This window comes from Ruditapes philippinarum, unplaced genomic scaffold (genome assembly GCF_026571515.1).
Source record: "Ruditapes philippinarum isolate M1 unplaced genomic scaffold, ASM2657151v2 ctg9854_1_1_1_1, whole genome shotgun sequence".
Taxonomy (NCBI): domain Eukaryota; kingdom Metazoa; phylum Mollusca; class Bivalvia; order Venerida; family Veneridae; genus Ruditapes; species Ruditapes philippinarum.
Genome location: NW_026859017.1, coordinates 1,129 through 25,355, shown reverse-complemented (window position 1 = coordinate 25,355; position 24,227 = coordinate 1,129). Strand labels below are relative to the sequence as shown.

Below are 24,227 nucleotides of genomic sequence, written 5' to 3'. Positions count from 1 at the left end.
GGTTCTTCAAGAGCTTCTGAGTGTTACAATGAAAGTAGTTTCCAACAGAACTACAGTAAAGGGCAGTTGAAATAGCACATTAAGTGTGCTGTCTGTACATATACAGCATAAATTGCAAAACTTAAGAAATACATGTACATGTATATATCACTTGGAACATAAACAATTCAAAGTCTGTAAATATACATGTGACCTCTGAAGAAGAGATGAACAGTCACTTTCTCAAACCAAAAACGAAAACTCAAATTAAAGTAAATTAAGGTTCATGAACAGAAAGAAGAAAAAGCATACACAAACAAACAAAATGCACTTAAAAAATGAAGAAGATGAAAATGAAAACAACAAGGTGAAATTAAATAAGCCAAACTTGATGAATGTTCTTAAGATTACTATACAACTTTTATAATTTTTTCCTGAGCATTTCCTGCCTTATGACATTCTCCAGGAGCATTGCAATCAAAATTGTCTTAAAGGGAAGCTGTGGCACCGCAGTTAAGATGTATTCTCAGGGATCTAACTCATATCCTACTTAAGTCAGAACCATGTTGCCAAGAGACAACAGCACTGGTTATATATTCAAGAGGCAGAAATTATTAATACATAATAGTTGGTACAACTTATTTCACAATCAAACTTAAATAATATGTCAATTTTATTTTACATTAAAAACCCCTGTTGTTCAAGAGATAAAATTAATGTATTAACTAAATAAAACAATCTTTGAAGTTGTATTCCCAACTTGCCTTTTAACTCAGATGTTTTCATGCATGAATAATGTCACACTGGTAAAAGTTCAAAAATTAAATGACATTCAAACTGAGTGAATTTAAAATGACTCATTAAACAAAAATGATAACAAGATAAGGAACTCTAAAATTAATAATAATCATGCACCAATAATGCTGCTATTTCACTAAAATCAATTATGCAGTCACTGGGAAACTTTTATTACTCCCATGTTCCAAATCAAGACTGAAAGACTCAGCAAGAGGAATGTCACCCTGGTGACGACTGATCAAATGTCACCATTTTTCCTAAATACCAGTGCCAGAAAGGTCAATAAAAATTCCTTGCCAAGTTGAGGCTATTAAAATGGGAGAAGATACAGGGAGCCTTGTTTTAATGTCATATGATGAATTTCCAGCATTTAATGGTTGATGAAGGACTAAACATGTCAAAAACAGTACTGGTTACTTCTAGGAGTGGTTCAAATATAAACATTCATCACAATCAAATTAGATTTAGTACATGTAACATAAAAGAGGTTAACCTTATGTTATCTCTAACATGGCAAAACCAATGAAGTAAAAAAAAAATATACAGGAACTTTTGTCCCATTTCAGTATCAAGAACATTAATTGTATTTCAGTCTGAGCAACATCAATTATAGCTTGCTTTAAAGCTGCACGCCTCTCGATGAGCCAAAATATTTCAAGAAAATCAATATTTAGAAAAATGTACTAAAATTTTAAGAAAGGTAAAAACATTAAAGATTCAAGTTACATTTAAAATGAAATGTGCGGTTTTTGACTGATTTTTTCAGTATTTTATCACCATATTTCTACTGTGTTACTAATGCAGTCTGCGTTACTAATACTGTCTACGTTACTAATGCAGTAAGGGCTGTTTTTGCATATGTTGACCTTTTTTTGGTGATTTTTGTGGATAGTAAGTGCCGATTGCAATATATAGATTTCTTTATTTGTTCACCTCACAATATATGTATTTTACTTTTGACTACATTTCCAAAATTTTCATGAAAATTAACATGAATCTGGAGGCATTGCTGCTTTAAAACAGATGAAATAATGTAACTAACATAATGATGAATTTTGATTAAAATTTAATTAAATACATAATTTATGTATCACTATCAAGAATGTTTTATCAATAATAAGTCATGCTACTTTAAAAAAAAAAAGTCTTTCTAAAGAGTTTTCATAGCAGAGTTTACCTGGGAAATGGGTTTCAAATCTCACATGATGTTCCATTTTTTTTTTTACATTTTGTCTGGTCAGATTATGGTTTCCATATTTCTTTTTTTCAAAATTCTTTAAGTTATTAAACAATATTTGTTGCTTTTTCCTTTGACTTTTTTTTCTCAGGAGAAAATACTGGAAGCGAAGAATTTTAAGTAACAATAGTTAATTCTCTTAAGTTTGTCAGAAGTAATATACCCCACCCTGATAGTGGCTGACAGATGGAAACCTAACAGTACCTACCTCACTATCTTATTCTCTGATAAACTCTAATTATTCTTTCACTTTCTCATGATGTATTATAATTAACTCATCAAATTACACTCTGGGTTTTACAACTTTCTCATATATAAAAAAACAGCCTGCCCTGTAAACCTGATCTTTGACATGAGTAACCTTATCTCTGACACATATATAAAACATCAGAAACAATTTTATTGTCTATATTGTAGAGCAATTACATTTGTATAATGTGCATGTCTTTTAACAAGGTATGACCTCTAATTCTACTGAATAAAAATTGGCCTGCAAATAAAATTGCAATAAGTTGTTTTGCGCTGAAATGTAAAGTATAAGTTAGTAGCAGGACCATGGCCTGTCCAGGAAATCGTGCAAAAAAAAAGCAGCTTAACTCATACATTAGTGATAGCGGAGGCAATTCAGATTTACTTCTGGTTTCAAATAAATTTGCTTATGCAGAAAAAATCTTTCAGATAAAAAATATAATTCATTCGTATCCATGCTTAAAAACTACATGTTTGATAGGTCAATTACACAGTCAAGTCCTTAAAAATGAATTAAAAACTGGAACATTTTCTGCTTGTCACAAAAAACACATTATAAAATCAGTTTACAGTCTAAAAGGAGTTATGTCACCCCATGGAAATTTTACTAACTGTATTCCAATAAAGGCGGTGTATAATTATTAAATAATGGTATTTTTTCCACCTTTTTATTTACTTTGAGTATACTTACAGATGGAGAACTGGTGCTGATGAATATATTTGAATAAAGTAAAGCCACCAATCTTCCAGTAAATATATAAGCCGGATTACTTTCTAACATGAATTCAAGAATATATCAGTCATTGTAGGCTTGAACATCATGAAGCTAGCATTACCTTGACTGCTTTAACAATTGAACAATTCTTACACATTATCTAAAGTATACTCTATAAAGCATTTAAAATTGCAATATGTACATGCTTACAAAGACGATATTAAAAATTTTGTTTCGAGTTGATATGTGAGGCTGCATGCACATACAGCATAGCTCGAAGTTGGGGGAGTCTACTATATTTGGAAAATGTTTGCTTTTCAAGATCATTCCTGAGAATGACAACCTAGCTACAATACTTATGGAAGATGACTTTTGTGACTTTTGTGTTTCTACCACATTTCTTTATACAAGATGCTTATTTTGATATTCATGATACCAGAGAGATTCACCAAAGTACTTGTAACATATGAATAATAATTCTGAAATAACCAGACAACATGACTGTGACTTTTTACGAGGTAACATTGATATTGTGTTTAATACACCATTCAAAGCAGCACTTTAACTTCATAAAAAGTGTCTGTGCTTCCTTTGACTTAGCAAATATCTCAGGTATATTGAAATTTAAAACAATAAACTTTTACAAGTGTAATTGTTGAATGTTGACTCAAATATAGTTTATTTACTTTTAACTTTAGAATTAAAAATAAAATCTCAAGTATAATATTATGTCATCTATTAAAGATCTAATGAGCTGACAGACTTGCCTGTGGTCAATTTCTGATTGTGCACTTTAGGGCTTTTTATTATAAAGACCATGACAGTGGGCTAAACTGCTAAACATTCTCAATATTTCAACTGCAAGTATTACTCGGTTCCTATGATATCAAGGGTTCTATGATATCAAGGTATTAAAATTTTCTGTGACTGCAAGCACGGATTTAAATTACAATTTAAATCCGTGCTGCAAGTAAAAGCAACACGTGATGATGCTAATATTTGTAAAACTTGCACACTATATTCATTTAAATCTGCCAATAAATTTAATTTGGTGAATAATGAATGTATTTGTGGCAAGAAAACTATTTTATAAAACCTTCATATTTGACTACCATTTTCCTTAATGGTTTTTACACGGTCAATTAAAATATGTTATAAACACATATACTGACATATAGTCTGTTCATAGAGTTTTAATTTTATAGCAAGTGAACTGTTGGAAGTTTTTCACAACTTAACTTGAAAGTTTTGACCCATCAATCCTTCCATACTTGCTTTTTTGGGGATTACCTTGATACCGTAGTAACCTCCTCTGAAATTACCCAAAATGGCAGACATTGAAAATATTCAAAAAAATATCATTTTTATTGGTTCTTTTTAAATAATTTTTTGACAAACAGTTTTGGAAAAGGTTCAGTTATAAGATTGAAGAAAAATCTCATTCATTTATGATATTTATATTTAAATATTTTCCGATAAACGTTAAGTACCGTGATATCATAGAACCCCCTGGACATATATCCCAGATGTCGCCAAAGTTATAAAAAGACATCAACTTGAAACATAATTTGTTTGGCTAGTCTAGATCTACTAACAACCTCATTCTTGCATATTAACTGTACTGTACACATTTATATTCAGTATCAACATGTTTATTCTTTAATGGGATGTATTACTCACGTCAAGCTTGTATACACGTGTGTCAGAATGTCACCTGTTAGCGGGAAATCCCAATCAAGGTAGACAATTGATATAAAATTTTCAATTTGCAAAGCGGAGTTACTTCCCTTACTTACGAATTTGTACATAAACGTCAATAGATGTATCTATTTTTTTCTTGAAATTAGTGTCATGTTTTTGTACCTTATGTAATATAAATCCGTGTTTAAACAATGCAAAGTTACATGTATTGCAGTTTGAATGTTTTCTTGAAATAAGCCTTATAAGATCATCCAGTGTAAACACATAGAATTGTTTCTTTTCACATTTTTTCCTCTTATGTCCCAGGTTACACTAATAGCTAGAACGTGGAAAGTGCAGAAATATAGAATTAGGAATGGTTCGAGTACGGATGTGTCCTTATGCAATTTTGGTAATCTGCTATTCATTTTCTGCTTAATACAACACATTAAACCCCTTTGAGACTAAGCCATTGCAATATGCCGTTAGTTTACTGTACCAAACAAGTGGTCAGGACATTATTGTTCATCAGTAAGAAATATTAAGAAATGGCTTTAGGTAGATTTATCTCTTCAACTTTTCACTTTCGACCTTTTTTGACCTAATTTATATACATGTATTTATACACAAGTAGTTCAACAAATGACAAAATCAGTACTAAATTTTGGTATCTTTATTCATAACTTTTTCACATCTTGAAATGGTACAGAGCAGGAAATGCAATTAATAACATATTATGATAAATGTATCTTTTTATTTAATACATCAGATTAAATATACCAGCATTATGCACATGATATGCAAACATGTTTACAATGTTCAATAGACAAAGAACAAATTATCACAATTTGAATACCTTGGTGCTTAAACCAGTCAACTGTTTATGACAATATCATATGATTAATACATATAATTAAATAAATATTACATATTTTTAATGCAAAACATGTCAAGACAAACCTATAATTCTGTAATAAGTAAAAGGACTAGCATATTGATGAATGAAAGATTTCAAATCTTGAACGCTTTTAATATATAATCTGTATAGCCTGTATACTTATTTCATTTCAATTCTAATGTACTCGGGCACAGAATCGGTCTTATGGCCAAGTATAAAACTTTACCAAATGCATAAGTATAAAACATTATCAAATGCTGCTGTCATTACAAAAGGGGGAGGCATAAATCAATTCATCAAACTTGTTCACTAAAGTTTTATTCAATTTCCGGTTTTTGTTTGACAGTATTGCGATTGAAAAGGCGTCTGCAAACAAATAACTTCATTTATAAATGTTTACAGAAACATCATTTAGTTCAGGAGAATCGTACTTACCCAGCCGGGCGAGTTTGATCAACTTTTTTCTCGTCAAACCCAAACTTTCACCCGCAAATGCATACGTCGTGGCCAGACCTCCTATTGACACATCTATATTGTATGTACTAAACTGCATGAAAAGTATTACAGTATTATCAATGCTATGTTGTATGTTAATTAACCGTTTATTATTCACTCAAATGTAACAACATTTTATAACTGAAGAGTTTATAACCAAAATTGGTTCACAATCTTTCACTGCCTTAGTTTTCACCCCATGCAGGTGATTGCAGTTCAGACTGCCACAGTGATAATAATGCAACGTATATTGTTTATTTTATCATTCAACTATTCAAATAATAAGTTTTTTGGCTAAAATAAATTCATTTCTGTCTATGTAATTATTCATCTAACAATTTCAATTTCCTACAAAATATTAAATTTCAAGCAGAAAGCTCAGGAAAGGATATGCAAAATGCCAGGTAATTATTTGGCACTGGGAAGAGCATTATACATGTATCTAACATATGACAGTCAAAAAAGTTACAGGAATATGTCATTTAGTTCCGCTTGTGTACATTTCTATATTATTTTCTATTGATATATACATTTCTCCATATGTTTACAAACCACTCCCTTGTAATACTGAATAACCTTCACCTTCATCCCTTAATCTCACTTCTATATAAATATGCTATGTAATACATGAACACAATAATCTGCATTATTTCTCGGTGTTAAATTTTAAACACATTTAAAGCAGCACTCTTCCAGATTCGTGCTTATTTTCATGAAAATTTTGAAAATGTATCTACAAGTAAAATATTGTGACATAACCATAAGCAAGCAATTTACACATTACAAACAGCACTCACAACCCAAGTAAATTACACAAAATGAGGTCAAAATATTGAAAAATAGCCTTTAATGCATTAACACAGTAGAAATATGGTTATAAATACTGAAAAATCAGTTAAATAAATGCAAACAACATGTAAATTATTACTTAAATCTTCAATCTTTTAACTTTCCTAAAATCAAGTTTGATTTTATAAAAATGTTTTGGCTCCTCTGGAGGCATACTGCTTTAATATGAAAAACTAAAGGTTGTACATTTATACATAGGAAAAATACAAGATTAATTAGCAAAAATAAAAAAAACCCAATGAAATATACATGCAATGAAATAAATAAATGTCCAAACAAAATTTCTTATCATGTCACAAACTCAAAACTATACAAACAACTCTAAAACAAAAAATCTTGCTTGTCTAAATATGGCAACATGATCAACAACATTAATTAAGAACACTGTGGGTACTAACTGAAACATAACATTTCATATCACAGTATTTAACATGTCTTAAAGAACTGTTATCTGTCAAATGAACAAAATTCATAGCAGCAAGTACTAAGAATGGGCACAGTGGTCTGATGGTCACACAGATTACAAATACAGAGGTTGTGAGTTCAATATCCCACACCTCAAAACTAAAACTACTAACAAGTCTTTTGGATGAGACTTTAAAATTTGTATGGTGCTCATGTAATAGTCACAAGTACAATTACTGCAAAATCACTATTACTAACTGGGCACTTATTTTTATGGTATCCATGGATTGCTCAATCCACACATTTTATATCTTCTGCTGAATGCTTATTTTTTATAACAGTTTTTGGCAAAAACAAACAATCCTCCACTTTTAGAACCCTCGAAAATGTCCTTTTTGACAATACCATGAAATTCTCTGCCCATGAAATTAAATTAATTCACATAACCCTTCATATAGGTTCTTCAAGTGTGAATTGTCAATGGTGTAGCAATTTATACCAAAAAACCTAGTAGTCTTAGGTAATATTGACTTTGTTAAATATCACAACTGTGACACCTAGTTTCACTGTAATCATATAACTAAACTAGTTGGAGAGGTTTCATCTATTTCTATCTGGCATGCTTGCACCTTTGACTGCTAGCTTGTCTGCTTGTTCATTGCCTTCATGTCCTTGGTGACCTCGTACATGAACCTGCATAACAAATAAATGTTACAAATCAATTTAAAAAGCCAATTTTTCACAACAAAATGAAGGACATTTCAACACCCACAAGAAACATTGTTACACAGAAAACGCAGTGTTAAGATATTTCATATCAGAATAACCAAGACCAAGAAACTGGATAAATGTCAAAGACATATACTGAAGAAAGACTTGAAAGTAATGAATAGCTGTTTGAATTTTTGGAACTCTAAGAGTTAACCTGTATTAGTTTTTTTTTTTTTTTTTTTTTTTTTTTTGTTTTTGGTTGTATTTCAAGTCTCTCTCATATGTTCAATTTTTAGCTTTGCTAGCAGACATCTGGTGGAAACATCAGCCTATGGTATGCTAGCTTGATAACTTCCTTGATCTTTATTTATGCAGTATTCTTTAACCCTTAGCCTGCAAGCTGCAGCTGATTCTACCCATGGGAACGGTGCATACAAAGATCTGCCAGCACATCTGTGCCATCTGATCATGGTCTACATGGTTCACTTTTCAGTAAATATTTTTAAGCTTTTTCAAAACATGATTAATGGTTTTGTCCAGAAAATAGGATGAACCAGTTCATTTAAGATACAATCATGTATATAGCAGGGCAAGTTAATGAACAGTTAACTAAACATTTTGACATCATATTTTAAAATGGACATCCAAATCATTATAAAATTCATCATAACAGTTTAACAGTGTAAATTCATTAATATAGAGAAAAATTTATAAATTTAGAATGTTCCATTTACATTTATTTATAAGTTGTACAAATATTGCTGACAGTGTTGTTTTTTCCCTAACTAAATAGAGAGAAAACATGTCTACTGCTATGGCATGTAAGATTTTGTTTGTTGTTTTTATTTTGGTCGGGTTTACGTCGCATCAACATTGTAGTATAGGTCATATGGCGACTTTCCAGCTTGATTAATGGCAGAAGACCTCAGGTGCCCTCCTATGCATTATTTCAGGCACTAACATGCACCTAAGTGGAACTAGCGACGTTCTGTCCGCTAGCTGGATAGTTTCCTCGCATGAAATAATGCAATGTCCCTATTGGGATGCAACCTTATATTTTACCTGTACTTAACAATGTTGAGATATATAAATATCCTAGTAAGAGTTCTGATGTATATATTTTGTAATATCTATTTCAGTACAAAATGTCAAACTACAGACCCAGTTTATTTCAACCCCATCCATTTCTTCGATAAGACTTTCAAAATCTTCACGATTTATGACAGGTTTGCCTTCTGAAGTCATCCAACCCTTTCTCTTCCAACCAGGTAACCACTTGGTCATAGCTGCAATTTAATTACAAGAACAATTAAGTAATTTATTTTATAATATTTACTACATTAAACAATATTAAAAGGCCATATTGCTTACTAAAACATATGGGGAGATAAGCAAACTTTTCCCTATATATATTTGGAAACACAATCCCATCCGATAACCTTGGTAGTCTGTGTGTCACCTTTTAGTCACTTCTGTTGAATTAAATAAAAATCTGGTCAACAGATTTAACCATACTAATCTTCATTTATTTCTGCATAGACACAAAAATAAGACCCCATCCCTTAATGATCATCTCCTTTAACTTATTAATTTTATTTTAAAAGGACCACTCCCACTATTTCTTTGCTTTTCTTCAATCTTTGAAATCCTACAAGCAAACTTTTTGTACCCCATAATTACCCCAAAAAAGACTGCAATTCACAAGCAATATTTTTAGCAGTTATGAAGTGCATAATCATACTGAACGTTTACATAAACACTCACAGGACAAGTGAGTGCACTCAGACAGACACACTGACCATGGACAGTAAGTGATCCCACTTCAAGCATGTTGTGCTCTGGTGAGCTTAAAATACCATTCAAGCAGGAAAGTTGTCTTTAGAATCGGATCAAGAATTAACCATAATGCAGATAACATGTAAATGTGTTTGTTACAAGAAAAGAATCTTCATAAAACTTGATTATTGCCAATAAAAATGTTACATGTATGTATGTTTTATAAGTACATGTATGTACCAATGGACTTACTTTACATATCGAACTAAATTAATTACTTACAGTTAATGAGAAACATGCTATCAGTTTTCACAGTAAGTCTTGGAAATCCTTGCAGTCTGGCTTGTTGCACTGCCTTCACTACAGCCTATATATATCAATACAATGTTTTATACATGATACAGTTGTCATAGAAAATTGTTGAATAGTACAATATTTCAAAAGTTTGACAAGCTGTACTGACACATTTGATTTTCAATGAATTAAGTAAATTTTATGTTAGTCTTATTCATTTTTTAACATATTTATTAGCCCTGACATATAAGGCTTAGTAGGAATGTTGGGTATATTAAGAACAAAAATATTCAATCTCATGTTTTTTGTTAGAAATAGTTTCAATTAATTTCAAGAAATACTTACATGAATTTCTGCTCTGTTGTTTGTTTGCCTACCAGGTAACCTTTCACTAATGTTTCTGAAATCATACCAGTAATAAATTAATATTTCCTCATTACAGTCTGTCAATAAAAGCTGAACATTACATTAAGTTTACTAGACTAAGTGTTTAAGGTGCATATGCGTACATTTATCAGGCTCAAGAAGGTACATGATTATATTATCAACCTTCCATATCATATATGGGGTGCTAGCTTGATGAAACAATAACTGTCACTAAAATATAACATGCTTGACTATTCCAAGAGCTTAACAGTAAAGCAATAGCCTGGATAATGTAGGAATAAGCAAAGAAAAAGATTCCTTTAAAATAAATAACAGATTCTTGTTCTAGTCTTGAATGGTCAGTGATTGTTGGTTTAAGGGATTTAATACCAAATATGAGAACAAACATAAACAAGGAAGAGAAACATTCACAGAATACAGTCCCCACAATATTTAGCCACATATGACCACTAAATAGGCACTCTCTGTGGCAACAAACAGGAATGGGACAAACACTAAAACTGAGCAGCCAACAGTTAGTATAAACAACAGTTATCAGCTAGAAATCAAGATACAGATTATGACTCACAATGGATGGTTAGGACCCCAGTATACACCTATACCAGCTTTAGCTGCACCTCGACCATTGTTTGTACAAGCACCATCTGTGTATACTACAGGTGTTCTATCATCTAATGCCATGCCTGAAATATATACATGTAGTAATATTTGTAATGTCACATTTCATTGGTTAATCATGATATTTACATAAACTTTATGCATGGCACTATAGAAGTACTGTCCACTTTGATTTACAGGTAATTGTCACATTCTCTGTATCTCCATAAAAATCAGTAGTAGAGACAGCAGTAAGGGACACATTATGTATTGTCAGTTACAAATCACTACTGCAGCAGAGGGCAAGTGCACCCAACATCAATACTTAGTATTGCAACCATAAACTTGAAGGTAAGAATAATTTTGTTTCACAAAATAATCTACATCAGTAAACTTACAAGTATAAATCTTGTTTCACAAAAGAATCAAAGTCCATAACCTTAACATTTCATAGTAAATAAGACATCCAAATTTTAAACTTAAAATATACATGTTGTAATAAAATCACCATCAGAGCAAGCATCTGTATGTAATTGTCTGGCTTCATTTATATCTATAAGTTGTGTTGTTCTGTTCTGTTTCCAGTTGGAGCTATTAGTTGGTGTCGAAGGTTGATATGGCTTTGAGTTATGAAATGTTTTTCTTGAATGTGTAACCTTCCCTTGGTAAGACCCTGTAAACAAAATATAAAATATTATCTCATAGACCATTAAGAGAGAGTTCAATGGTCAATTTGTTATACAATTCAGGGTTTGAGTATTAAATTTTCTGCTACTTAACATCATGTATATTTACTTATCAAAATACAATTTGAGATGATTTAAACCAAAGCTCTGTCTTTAAAACATGTTTAAGAATCTGTGATTCCTTCTGGTGATTGGATTTCTATTATTATACCATACTGCCGTGTGAAATCAAATGCTACAAAGAAATAAGTTGCTATAGGTAAAAATACCCTTATCATTTGACACCTAACAAACTGATTTTTTCAACATATAAGGAAAGGTGTTAGGACCATTCAGCTGTGGAAAAATGTGTTGCTATCAGCAATTTGGAGAAAAAATCAAAATCAGCTTTCCTCAGTTTAAATCACACCATAACATTTTAAAGATTTTTGTTAATTTATAAAACTTTGAGTGGGAAAATTGTTCTTTAAATTGGGAAAAGTAAAAATTTTACATGAGGAATTGTCCTAAAAAATCACTGAATATTAAAATATCACTATAAAGTACTGACCTTGACCTTTTAGCTGGTCTATTTCTGCTTTAGTTTCCAACAATTTCTTTTCACACACTTTCTGTTTCAATTTCTCTTTCAAATACTGTATTTCTTTCTCGGCAATCTTAAGCTTAACATCTGTTGATAAATCTTTGCTGCTTGAAGCCTTTGGACTTTTTGGAAAACCACTACTGAAGCTTTTTGCAGGTGACGATTTAAAAGAGCCTGAAAATATAAACATATATTCAACAAAACCAAAGACTATTATTTATTATGTTTTTTTTGTTGTTGTTGTTTTGCATACAAGTTAACTAACAGTACATTCTAACTAAAATGGCCACATTATTCTCACTATTCTGTAATATAACAATAAAGTAAATCAGATTTTTGGTGATTTCATTTTTCATACTTTTGCCATGAGTATAAACATGTAATAAGCAGCATATTTATGCAGTCCATCCATGCACAGAAGAATACAATCTATTCACAATCATCACTTTTAACATACAAGTTTGACATTGATCTCTCTCTGACACTTCATCATCATGTCTACATATTAATGGCAAATTATTTTGAAATCCATCCCGGAATGACAGAATTGTTGACCAAAGCACTTCTATGAAAAAATTCATGACTTTGGAATATAAGTGTGACCTTGACCTTAGATGTAAGGCCCTGATTTATGAGTGCCATCATAAAAGCTCATCTCAAAGTACAAAGTGGGGTGAGGTGAGGTGGGTGAGCTAAAATATAGAAATGGTATACCTGGAAAGTTGGTAGGATGATCCGATCCTTTCACAAAAGCTCGAGCCTCTTCTTCTGTGTTAAATTTTTTAAACCTTGGCTTTGTAAATTTATCTACCTGCACTTTACATTCATCCCTACAATATATAAAAGTAAAAATCTAACTATTCTGTATCTTCATCTTGTCAAAACCTCATTTGATATCAAATTTGAACAAGGGTAACATTGTCACAAAATACGTCCATCACAAAAGCTTTTGACAGAGATGTGGGCATTATAGATATGTATATAAGGGATATGCTCTGGGCAATATCTGGATATTTTATCATCTCTAGTGACCTTGACCTTGCAAATATTAACCTAAATAACATGTGTCACACTTGTAGTCATGATACTTATCATTTGTGTTACAATACAATGTACATCAATTAATAATGACTAAATGGTCCCTGTACACATCTTCTGTTTTATCTTAATTTTGACATCTCTATGTGACCTTGACTTTGGTAACAGGGACCTGAATTATGCACGCAATATTTAGCCTCAAAACAGTGAACATTTGTGCTAAGTTCCATTAAAATCCCCAGATGAATGTAGAAGTTTTGCTCCAAACAAGCATTTTTCAATAACCTCTAAGTGTGACCTAAACCTTTAACCTAGAGACCTGGTTGAAGTGGTTCATGCACATGACACTGCTTCTTATAGTAGTGAACATTTCTATGAATTTCATTAGAATCCCGCCATACATGTAGAAGATATACTCTGGAGAAAATCTCTACATTTTATCATCTTTAATGACCTTGACCTTGCATATATTAACCTAAATTATATGTTTCACACCTGTAGTCATGATAATGACCATTTGTGTTTCAATCCCTCAATAAATGATGACTTAATGGTCCGAATACACATTTTCATATTTTTATCTGAACTTAGACCCCTATGTGTGACCTTGACCTTGGCTGCAAGGACCTTAATTTTGCATGCGACACTGCTTCACAATGGTGAACATTAGTACCAAATTATATTGAAATCCCCCTATGCATGTTGAAGTTTTGCAACAAGCATTTTCGATGACCTCAAAGTGTGACCTTGACCTTTGACCGAGAGACCTGGTTCATGTAAGCAACACAGCTTCTCATAGTGGTGAACATTTCTGTGAAGTTTCATTAAAATTCCTCCACGCATGTAGGAGATATGCTCTGAACAAAATCTCTTTATTTTATCATCTTTAATGACCTTGACTATCATCTTTAGTGACTTTGACTTTGCATTTATTAACCCAAATCACATGTTTCACACAAATTGTCATGATACTCCCCCAATAACTGATGACTAAATGGTCCGAATACACATTTTTATCTGAATTTTGACCCCTATGTGTGACCTTGACCTTGGCCAAAGTGACACTCCATCTCACAATGGTGAACATTTGTGCCAAGCTATATTGAAATCCCTCTATGCATGTAGAAGTTTTTCTCTGGACAAGCGTTTTTCAATGACATCTAAGTGTGACCTTGACCTTTGACCTAGAGACCTAGTTTAAGTGTGCAACACAGCATCTCATGGTGGTGAACATTTCCATGAAGATTCCTTCATGTGTGAAGGAGATATGCTCTGTCAAAATATAGGACGCCCACCCATCCATCAGCTCCCCCCCCCAGGGGGAACTATAATACGACCCATTTTTCAAACAGATGTATAATAAATGATATCAAAGATATGCCTAATCAACCAATAATTTATAATTCAAAGCACAGGAACCCGAAATTCTATCCAAAACAAAAAGAATAATGATTTTAAAAAAAATTCCATATATATACTATAAAAAATTTATATGAATTTATCACCGCTCTTCTCCCATCGTCAGTTCCATTCAGACAGTCACCTTTATAAAAGCGCCACCTGCCTAAGTGCGCCATCTCTGGACATCCCCAATGTAAATTACTTTATAATACTGCACGTTTGTAACGTCGCTTTTCATTGGATAATTGTGACGTTTATATAGTTTTATATACACGGTTGCTGTCGATTTACAAAGAAATCTCGCTTTGTTCCTCTAAAAATGATGTTTGCTGTATAATAAATTCGTTATAAAGATTGTTGACAGGTTATATGGCCGTATATAAACGGTTGTTTGCAATATAACCCTCGCCTAGCGGCTCGGGTTATATTTACAAACAGCCGTTTATATAGGGCCATATAACCGGTCAACAATCTTTATAACTAATAATATATTTGTCTCTTATAAGAGGGCCACCTGCTCAACGCCGCCAACGGCCACCCATTTTCATCCCCAAATAGCCAAAATTACCAGATCAAACGGCCAGTACAAGAACGTTTGTCGCCATTTTGGATCCAATATTTTTTCTGTACCATACCGTTTTCGTACCGTTTTACATTAATTTTTACCAGTAGTCAGTAAATTTGTTTGTAAGTTTGAAAAATAACTTGTTTAAAATGTGTTTCGTTTGAGTAAAATGTTTTTGATATACATGTATTTTCGAAAGTAAAGTGAAATTATAATTGTGCGAAGAAATTTCTTTTAAATTAACCACATTAACGAAAATCTAACTGCAAAGCAAAATTTAAGCTGTCCAATTTATTAAGTTGAATCTCTACCTTTCAATGTCTAATAATCGCTAATCCGATTGTTTTGAAGACGTGTCAACATACATGCGTAATATGTACACGGTATCAATCTAATACACGCCGCGGGGGCATGACCTTTCTTTGTTTGCATAATCATCCTCACATTAATCGTATAGTGGTAGCTATTTATTGTCGCAAATCAAAACGTTACTCGGCAAATTTCTTTGTTTGTATTGAGAACAACTTGTTTTTAATTTCCTTTTGTATGAATAAAACGTAATTGATATCTTTTCCTATTCTGTGTTTTAAATGTTTTATCTAAAAATAAAAACTGAAATCATTGCAAATCATGGTGTTTTACGTCATATCTAAAAAATAGTTAAAAATAGTCACTTTTCCTAGCCAGAGTTCAGCCCTGGATAAGAGACACTTTTACAAATTCCCAATACTGTCTCTCTTATACAGGTTTGACTGTATATGGGATTTATTTTCAAATCGTTATTTTTTTGTTTTGGATAGAATTATTTTGGGTTCCTGTGTTAAAAGTAACTAAAATGACCTCTTTAACAGGCTGGTGAAAATGCCCAATTGGGCTTAGACATAATCATAGTAACTTTTTTGTACACAATTTTATTATTTGTGTAAATTGGTGAACATTTTCAGGTATTATTGAGTATTTAACTATATATTTTACTAGATTTCAATGGGGTTTTTCCAGAAAAGAACTGAGTTTAAAAAGATTATTTTATTCAGTTGAGAATAACAGTTGATTGTCTTTAGCTAGCTAGACTGGAAGGTCAGTGGTTCTATTCATAATGTCAGTTTGCTACTCCTCGCACTTTAATGGTATATTTTCATCTGGCACATAACTTTAAACCATTAAATAGCAAGTAGTTGTCTGTTTAGTTGGATAGTTATTTGTAAAAATATTGTAGATGTTAAAATTATGAGATTAGAATGTTTATATGTAAAATAATTTATATGTTTCTTTCTCATTTCTTTTGTTTATTAAGCATTGATGTATGATACAAATCATAATCAAAATATTTTGCTTATCTTTTATTTCCTTAGAATTATTTCCCTTTTTCCCATTTTCTAAAAAGAAAATATTTGAAGTTCATAAAAATTATATTGCAATTTAAAATTCTAAATAGAAATGTGTCCAACAACTTCATTTTGCTCTAGATTATTGCGCCAATACCTTTATTCTATATATTTGGATTTAATATTTCTGTTTCTGGCATCTATATTTTGACAATTCTTTGACACTGTCAGAACATTATACTTTGAAGATTTCTCTGAAAACTGAATGAAATGTATATTGAATTTGATAGATGTTGGCGCAATGAATTAGAGTATAAAGAAGTTATAAATTTAACCTATTTTCTTTTACACTTGGCATATGTAACATACTTAATCAAAGCACAGAAGGTGCTGAATTTGTTTGGGTCTCAGAATGTCAGAAAGGTGAAGGTTGAGAGATTATTAACCAATTTGTTTTTGTATAGTGCCACCAATGCTGTTTCCAGTGTTATAACTGTAGTAAATTGGCTATAAGGCTAATTGCAACACTGATATTCAATTCAATGTTTATTTGGCTTAAACAATTTAAAAAAAAAAAAAGAAAAAAAGTTGCCTTAACTGGGATTTGAACTCCAGACCTCTCGCTTACTAACCGAGCGTGTAACCCCTCGACCACGGTGAAGTTTTAAGATAACAGCCTGAAGAAAACCAGATTATTCTAAATTAGGGTTTGTAACCCTTATTAATTTCAGGGTAAACCTGCTGTTTAACACTAAATTAAATAATCATGGAGCTTAATATAAGCATGTTTATCTTTAAAGATAGAAATCTTCGACCAATCGGGAACTATTTTTTCTTCCCAGAGAATTAATGCGCCTGTCATTTGAAAATCTTTACGCAGTGATTTCCCCTTAATTTTTGGCGTTAGTGTACTTATAAAGGGAAGTAACTGCTTTGAGGAGTTTGGACTACTCTCGGTATTTGCAAATAAGCACATCAGGGTTTGATATTTCGCTACCATTATTTGGTTGGTCTGACGACCCAAACAAATGAAAATAGTGACTTAAAAAATTATGTGTTACAAAAACATGAAAAAAGGGAAATAAATCTCACAAAAGTGACAGTAGCCAAATATTTTTCTTTCTGTTTATGTCAAATATTATTCTCAATAAACAAACAAAGTTTAAAAGAAATATCTTTCAGAGCAACAGATAAGCTTTAAAAGTGAATTGGGTATTACTCCATCATTTCCTTTGGAATTGGGTATTTGCTCCATTTAATTGGGTATTCCAAAACTCGATACCCTATGATTTCAAGATCAATTGGGTATTTAATTATGAAAATTTTACGGTTTCAATATCAATGAAATTTTACTGTTTTAAAAAGAAAATAGGATTAACAATTTACTAGAACTTTTAATTATTTTATTTTTTATATAAAATGCTCAAGTTATATTTCATAAAAATATTTTTAACAAGTTCATTTTCTGACTGATTTTTGATTATTGGAGACGCCGGTGAGCGGCGTCGTCTTTTATGGAATGCTTTTTATTTTTGCCTATGGAAGGAGCTGTTATTATTAGCAGTTAATTTCATGTTGTGTTAATTAGTTTTATTTTGATTCGTAAAAATCAAGTAAACAAATGTGTTATTATATTTGTATTTAATAACTTTATGTAAAAAGCATGTGCATTGCGATATTATTTTCACGAAAATGCAGGTAAAGTTTAAAAGCTTGTTTACGATTGTTTTGTTTCAAATCATTTTCCCTTTTGTACGATGCAAAATTGCTTTCAAAGCGTCTATTGATACAGGTGGGACCTACTTATTGACGGTCTTCGAAAAATCAACGGTCTCTGCCGGTCTGTAAAGACCGTCGACCTGAGAAGACAAACGACGGTGTCATGCTTTATTGATTTGACTTAGTCGGTCTTTGGAGACCGGGAACTGTCGAAGACCGGAGACCGTTGATTAGTTAGCATTGATTCGGGAATATTCGGATATCATGCATATCGCTATTATTTGTCCAAAACTACGTGCATACGACAGATTAATTTTACGGTGATGAAAATGACAATACGCACAGGTTTTTAAGACAATTGCGTATTTTATTTTTTTTAATGGGTTTTGATACGCATTCTTAAAAAATCAATTGCGTATTTTATGAAATTAATTGCGTAAATACGCAAATACGCACCTTATCTGTTGCTCTGTCTTTATTTCTTTTCTAGAAATATGATTTTTTTATGACATAAGCCCAATCGGGCTTTTTCACCAGCCTGTTTAAGTCAATAATTTTAATTGTTTTTATAGTCATTTGATATCATTCAAAAATACCATTAAAATAAAATATATATTAAAAGATTTTATTAAATCAAAGTATCAATTTTAACTGGCATAAAAATAGGGAGTGAAACGTCTTGGTGTGAACTGTCTCGGTGTGAACGTTCTTGGGAGTGAAACGTCTTGGGCCGGTTTGACTTGCACCGAAAAAAAAAAAAATATCGATATGAAAGATAATTAAAATTTACCATGTTCTATAAACTCCTGGACATCTACCTATTCTTACTGCATAAAAAGGCATTTCGAATCCTAAAATGATTAAAGTGTTTAAATGATTTATTTTCGTGAAAATTCGCCGGAAAGTAAACATGTCAGACTGGATTACAGTATTATTGTTTAAGATAAATGCCGTCCCATGCCGTACAAACAGTAATAAAAGTATTATAGCTCCAAAATTGTTCAATTTATTAATGATAGACAGGAACAAAAAAAAATAATAACAACTTAAAATTTCGAGTTACTAACTCGAAATTTCGACTTATTAATTTCAAGTTACTAACTTGAAATTTCGACTAACTAACTCAAAATTTGGACATATTTATAAACTCGAAAATTCGACTTATTAACTCGAAATTTCGACTTACTAGCTTGAAATTTCGACTTCCGTGGCACGAAATTTCGACTTACTAACCTGAAATTTCGACTTATTAGCCAAGTCCTTTTAGAGCTATAAAAGTCATATAAAATATCATGAAATTATTAATTTATCAATGAAAAAATATTTCTAACAAGATGATGCTTTTCACTCCCTATATTACGTGATTACTTAGTTGGAAAGAAAATTTCTATAATTTGTAATCGACAGTTATTTGAATAAGTTACATAAATATAACAAAGTAAAGCCCTTCACCATACATTTCTCTCTCGCCTTTTACTCGTCATCAGAGGGTATCATTAATCAATAAATATTGAAATATTTTGAAATGTTTTATGAACTTTTCAGATACGACCTTTCAGTATCTAGTCACAATGAATATCATTTTTTCTTCCGAAATCTCGCTGCTCCCATTGCTCACGCATTAGCAATGATTCATCATTTTCCAATACTATTACATGAAAAACATTTAAATTATTTTAATATGAAAAAAACTAACTGTCATATTCCAGTGTTGATTATACTTTTCGTAATAACTGGAAAACTAAGTAAGCAGCGTCAAGACGTATATATACAAATAGTCTTAACTTTGATAAATGTAATGTAACAGATCCTTCATCATCCACGTGCAAATGTTCCCTTAATTGCATCTTAATTTGAATCATCAAAATATCGCCCAAAGCTATCGTTCAATGTAGTACATGTAGTTGTTCAGGCTGGAACATCTGTCAATGGTGTGATACTTAGCTGGGCTTCTTTATTATACCATATTTTTTAAAATAGTGATCGTTTTTCCTTTTTTGTAGTACATTAACTCACAGAAGGAATCATTTGTTTTGCGAATAGGTAATTAGCATGTTTCCTAATATATTTATTTTTACATTTAAATTCATTTTTACAATGCTATATTGGCAGTATTATATTTTTATATTAAAAACTAGTTTAAACACTGGCACCCTTCACAACGAATGACAGACTATTCTCTCCCTTACCAGTTCCTCTCCCTGGCGGTTCTCTCCCTAACCGTTTCCTCCCCTGACGGTTCTCTCCAAAATTTGAAATATGCAGACAGTTCTCCCCCATTTTTTCTGTAAGTTATCATTTAAGTTTTGACTTAATCTAATAATATTTCTTAATGAAGATTATTAAAAGAATGTGTGTGATATTAACTGCATTTTATGTTTTATCAGCTGAAAAGTGTTTAACACCTTTTTTTTGTATTTTAATCCTATCAACACCTTCATTGTGCGAGATACAGGTTATTGGACAGTGATTAGACACCTGTAATTATGTTAAGGTCTAGCTTGTAAATACTTATTCATCAACACTTTTTCACAGCTGTTTTATTACTTTTAATCTAATCAGCACCTTGATTCTTGAGTAATAAATTAATAAATTAAATAAACACCTCAATTATCACTAACAGCAAACTTAACACATGTGTGTATTGAACTCCTTTTTTCATTATACAAAAGTATGAAATTTAGCAATTAAAATTCATTAATCATTTTTTGCTTATAAATTTCACATTTATTTATTAAATAAAATAATAATAATATCTTATGATTATCCTAATGTCGCAGTCCACTCTAACGATATGGGAAGGTGCTGCTAAGAGGTTCTGGGCTTGGGGGTTGCTATAAAAATACACAAATACGCTCTCAGAAAATATTTATTATGAATGAATACGAAGTCTGGCTCGCGCCATGAAAATCTTCAGTAAGAGTGCAAAGACAAAATAATGACAAATGAAAAAAATCAGAATAATTAACTTGTATGCTAAAAAAAAATCTAATTTAATTTATATCAATTGATAATGAAGTTACCAATTTATTTAACATCTAAATACTTCAATAATATATTTTTTTCTCTGATTTATATCAATTTACAATAAACTTACCCATTTATTGTTGCTGATAATGCTAACAAAATTGAAACATGAATTAAACATCTTAATACTTCATTAAAGTATTTTTCTATCTAATTTATATGAATTGATAATAAAGTTACCAACTTATCTAACATCTAAACACTTCAATAAAATATTTTTTTCTCTAATTTATATCAATTTATAATAAACATACCCATTTATTTATCATCTACTGTGCGTTTAGGATAATTATTTAGTGACGCGGTGGTCAAGTCCACTTTAACGGTGTAAAACAGTTATCATATTGTGTTTAATATCTTAAGTCAAGCAGGCTTGCCATATAAATTAAAATATCGACAAATTTACCATCTGTCGGCGTAACGCGGTAGGTAAAGTTGTGTGGTAAATTTTTAGTTACATATCAATGCAAGACAGCTAGGTTCGGTCCCAAATTTTTTTGTATAATTATCAATCGATTAAGAATTTCTTTTTTTCTTGTAAAGATTATTAGCGCTGTGTTATTTTCTATTAACTTCTCATTTCACTTTTGTTTTTAAATGTTGCTATATCTAGCAAGTTGGTGCAACCTGACACGGAATGCATACATGTACATAAATTGTTTCAACTATAGTTAAGTTGGCACGAAAAACTTATGCACTGCAAAAGTACTACTAATATATATTACACACTACACAGAATAAAAATTATTATTTCCGGTATATATAAATTATTCGAAACTATAACAAAACTGCCTTTATATTCCAATTAATTTGCATCTCATGTAAAGATAAAAATAGGGAGAGAAAAAGGGAAAAAAGTAAATACTTTAATAATAATGTAATAATAAAAATAAGAATGTGGAGGAACTGTCTGCTTATTTGCAAATATGCAGACGGTTCTCCCCCAAAATAGGGAGAGAACAGTCAGGGAGGAAACGTCAGGGGAGGAACTGGTAAGGGAGAGAATAGTCTGACTACCCTTCACAACGTGACATATTAGATATTCACTCTGGTTGGTAGCAATTAGAATTAAACTTATTTAGACCAGTCCATTTATGTTTATTTGATTTGGACTTGAATGAGTTCAATATTGGAAGACACTACCCCCCCCCCCCCAAAGGTTTAATATTGTAGTTTCATGACCTCGGCACTTACAATGTATCTAGAGCGTTATTACTAAGAACCACCAACTCGATGACTAAATATATCTTTCTAGATAGTAGTGTTTTTCTGGCCTTTTATTTAAAAAATATATCTGAGTCCCCTTCTATTGGTTTAATTTGTAATATTTCATATTCAGTTTCTGTCACGTCTGAGGGGCGTCCGTGGCCGAGTGGTTAAGGTCGTTGACTTCAAACCACTTGCCCCTCACCGCTGTGGGTTCGAATCCCGACAGGGACTTTGGTTTCCTTCATGTGAGGAAGCTATCCAGCTAGCTTACGGAACGTCGGTGGTTCTACTCAGGTGCCCGTTCGTGCCTGAAATAATGCACGGAAGGGCATCTGAGGTCTTCTTTCACCAGTAAAGCTGGAACGTCGCCGAATGACCTATACTGTGTCGGTGTGACGTAAACCCCAAACAAACAAACAAACAAACTTATCACGTCTGCTTTTAATTATCATATGCCGAAGTTTTAGATTTTGTCCGGTAAAATACGGTAATGTTTTTATCCAAAGGAATATTGAGTTCCAGTCTCATTGCAAGTGAACTTCCTTTTCCGGTTATCGCCAATACAGAAGGTACATACAATTAATACCTTGTTCGAAATCCGCCTGAAACACAAACCAATGACTTTATTTTACTAATTCCTATCCTCAACAATGATGGTTATATATTTATTACTATCGGACGTGCACTGTCTTCGTGAGCATTGACTTCTCTGGCCGCCAGTGATGCATCCTCAACGAGCCTTTCAATGAAACGAAAGCTGCCGTCTGAATTATGTTTTGATTTATGATCCGAATTAAATTTCATACTAACTGCAGTCATTTAATCTTAATTTTTGTAAGAGAAACGTTAGTAGCATATATGCGATTACACGTAATCCTATGTATTTTAATATGTACAGAAATTAGTATCGACATTGTATAATTTGCCTTGGCATAGGTCTGTCACTCACTGCACCAAATTAAATAAGTTAGACTCAATAGAAGAGAAAACTAGCATTTTAAAAACAAAATCACAAATTAATTCTTTTGAACAGGTCTAGGATTTTATGATATTTATGGATTGTCCATAAATTTATAGATACTCAATGTAAAATTTGCTGTTTTTAGTATTACATTAAAATCCGCAGCTTAAGATAAGTTGTTTTATTGATTGTTTGTATTTACAAATGCTTTGGTGTGCGTTTCATCTTTGTATGATGATATTGAAATATTGTGTTAAAAGTGAAAATTGAAAGTCATCAATTTGTTCTGAATCTTTACCATACTGTTACATTTAATCATATAATATGTAACCTCATTCATTTTAACCTGCAGTTTTGATACAACTTTTACTATTTTCCTACTTGATGTCTGTAAATTTATGAATATAAAAACCTGTAAAATTATGGATTGTCCAAAAATTAACAGACTGTCCGTAAATATCATGAAATCCTAGACCTGTTCAATGCATCTAGGAATATTTTTATCGTTTTAAAAACTTGTCTTGAAAATTCTTATAAATTGTGTTGGTAGTTCAACATATCCAGCATATTGCAGTGTTTCTGCCAGAGCGCGTTTTTGCGTTTTTGGCGCACTATTTTCAGCCATGACGCAATGAAATTTAGT

General features: G+C 31.7%; 1 protein-coding gene across 2 annotated transcripts; it reads right to left on the bottom strand.

The window, feature by feature from the left end:
• Nucleotides 1-5,316: 5,316 nt before the first annotated feature.
• LOC132754915 (ribonuclease H1-like) lies at nt 5,317-19,325 on the bottom strand. 2 transcript variants are annotated; one of them, XM_060745664.1, is made up of 9 exons: nt 19,178-19,325; nt 13,054-13,169; nt 12,307-12,513; nt 11,576-11,743; nt 11,042-11,153; nt 10,432-10,486; nt 10,075-10,159; nt 9,178-9,302; nt 5,317-7,998 (listed from the first exon to the last, which is right to left on the bottom strand). In XM_060745664.1, the coding sequence occupies exons 1-9, from the start codon at nt 19,297-19,299 to the stop codon at nt 7,906-7,908; spliced, it is 1,083 nt and encodes a 360-aa protein (XP_060601647.1). In that variant the 5' UTR covers nt 19,300-19,325; the 3' UTR covers nt 5,317-7,905. The 2 variants fall into 2 exon arrangements, with proteins under 2 accessions (XP_060601647.1, XP_060601646.1); XM_060745663.1 differs by having other exon boundaries at nt 11,042-11,156; nt 11,579-11,743.
• Nucleotides 19,326-24,227: the final 4,902 nt, after the last annotated feature.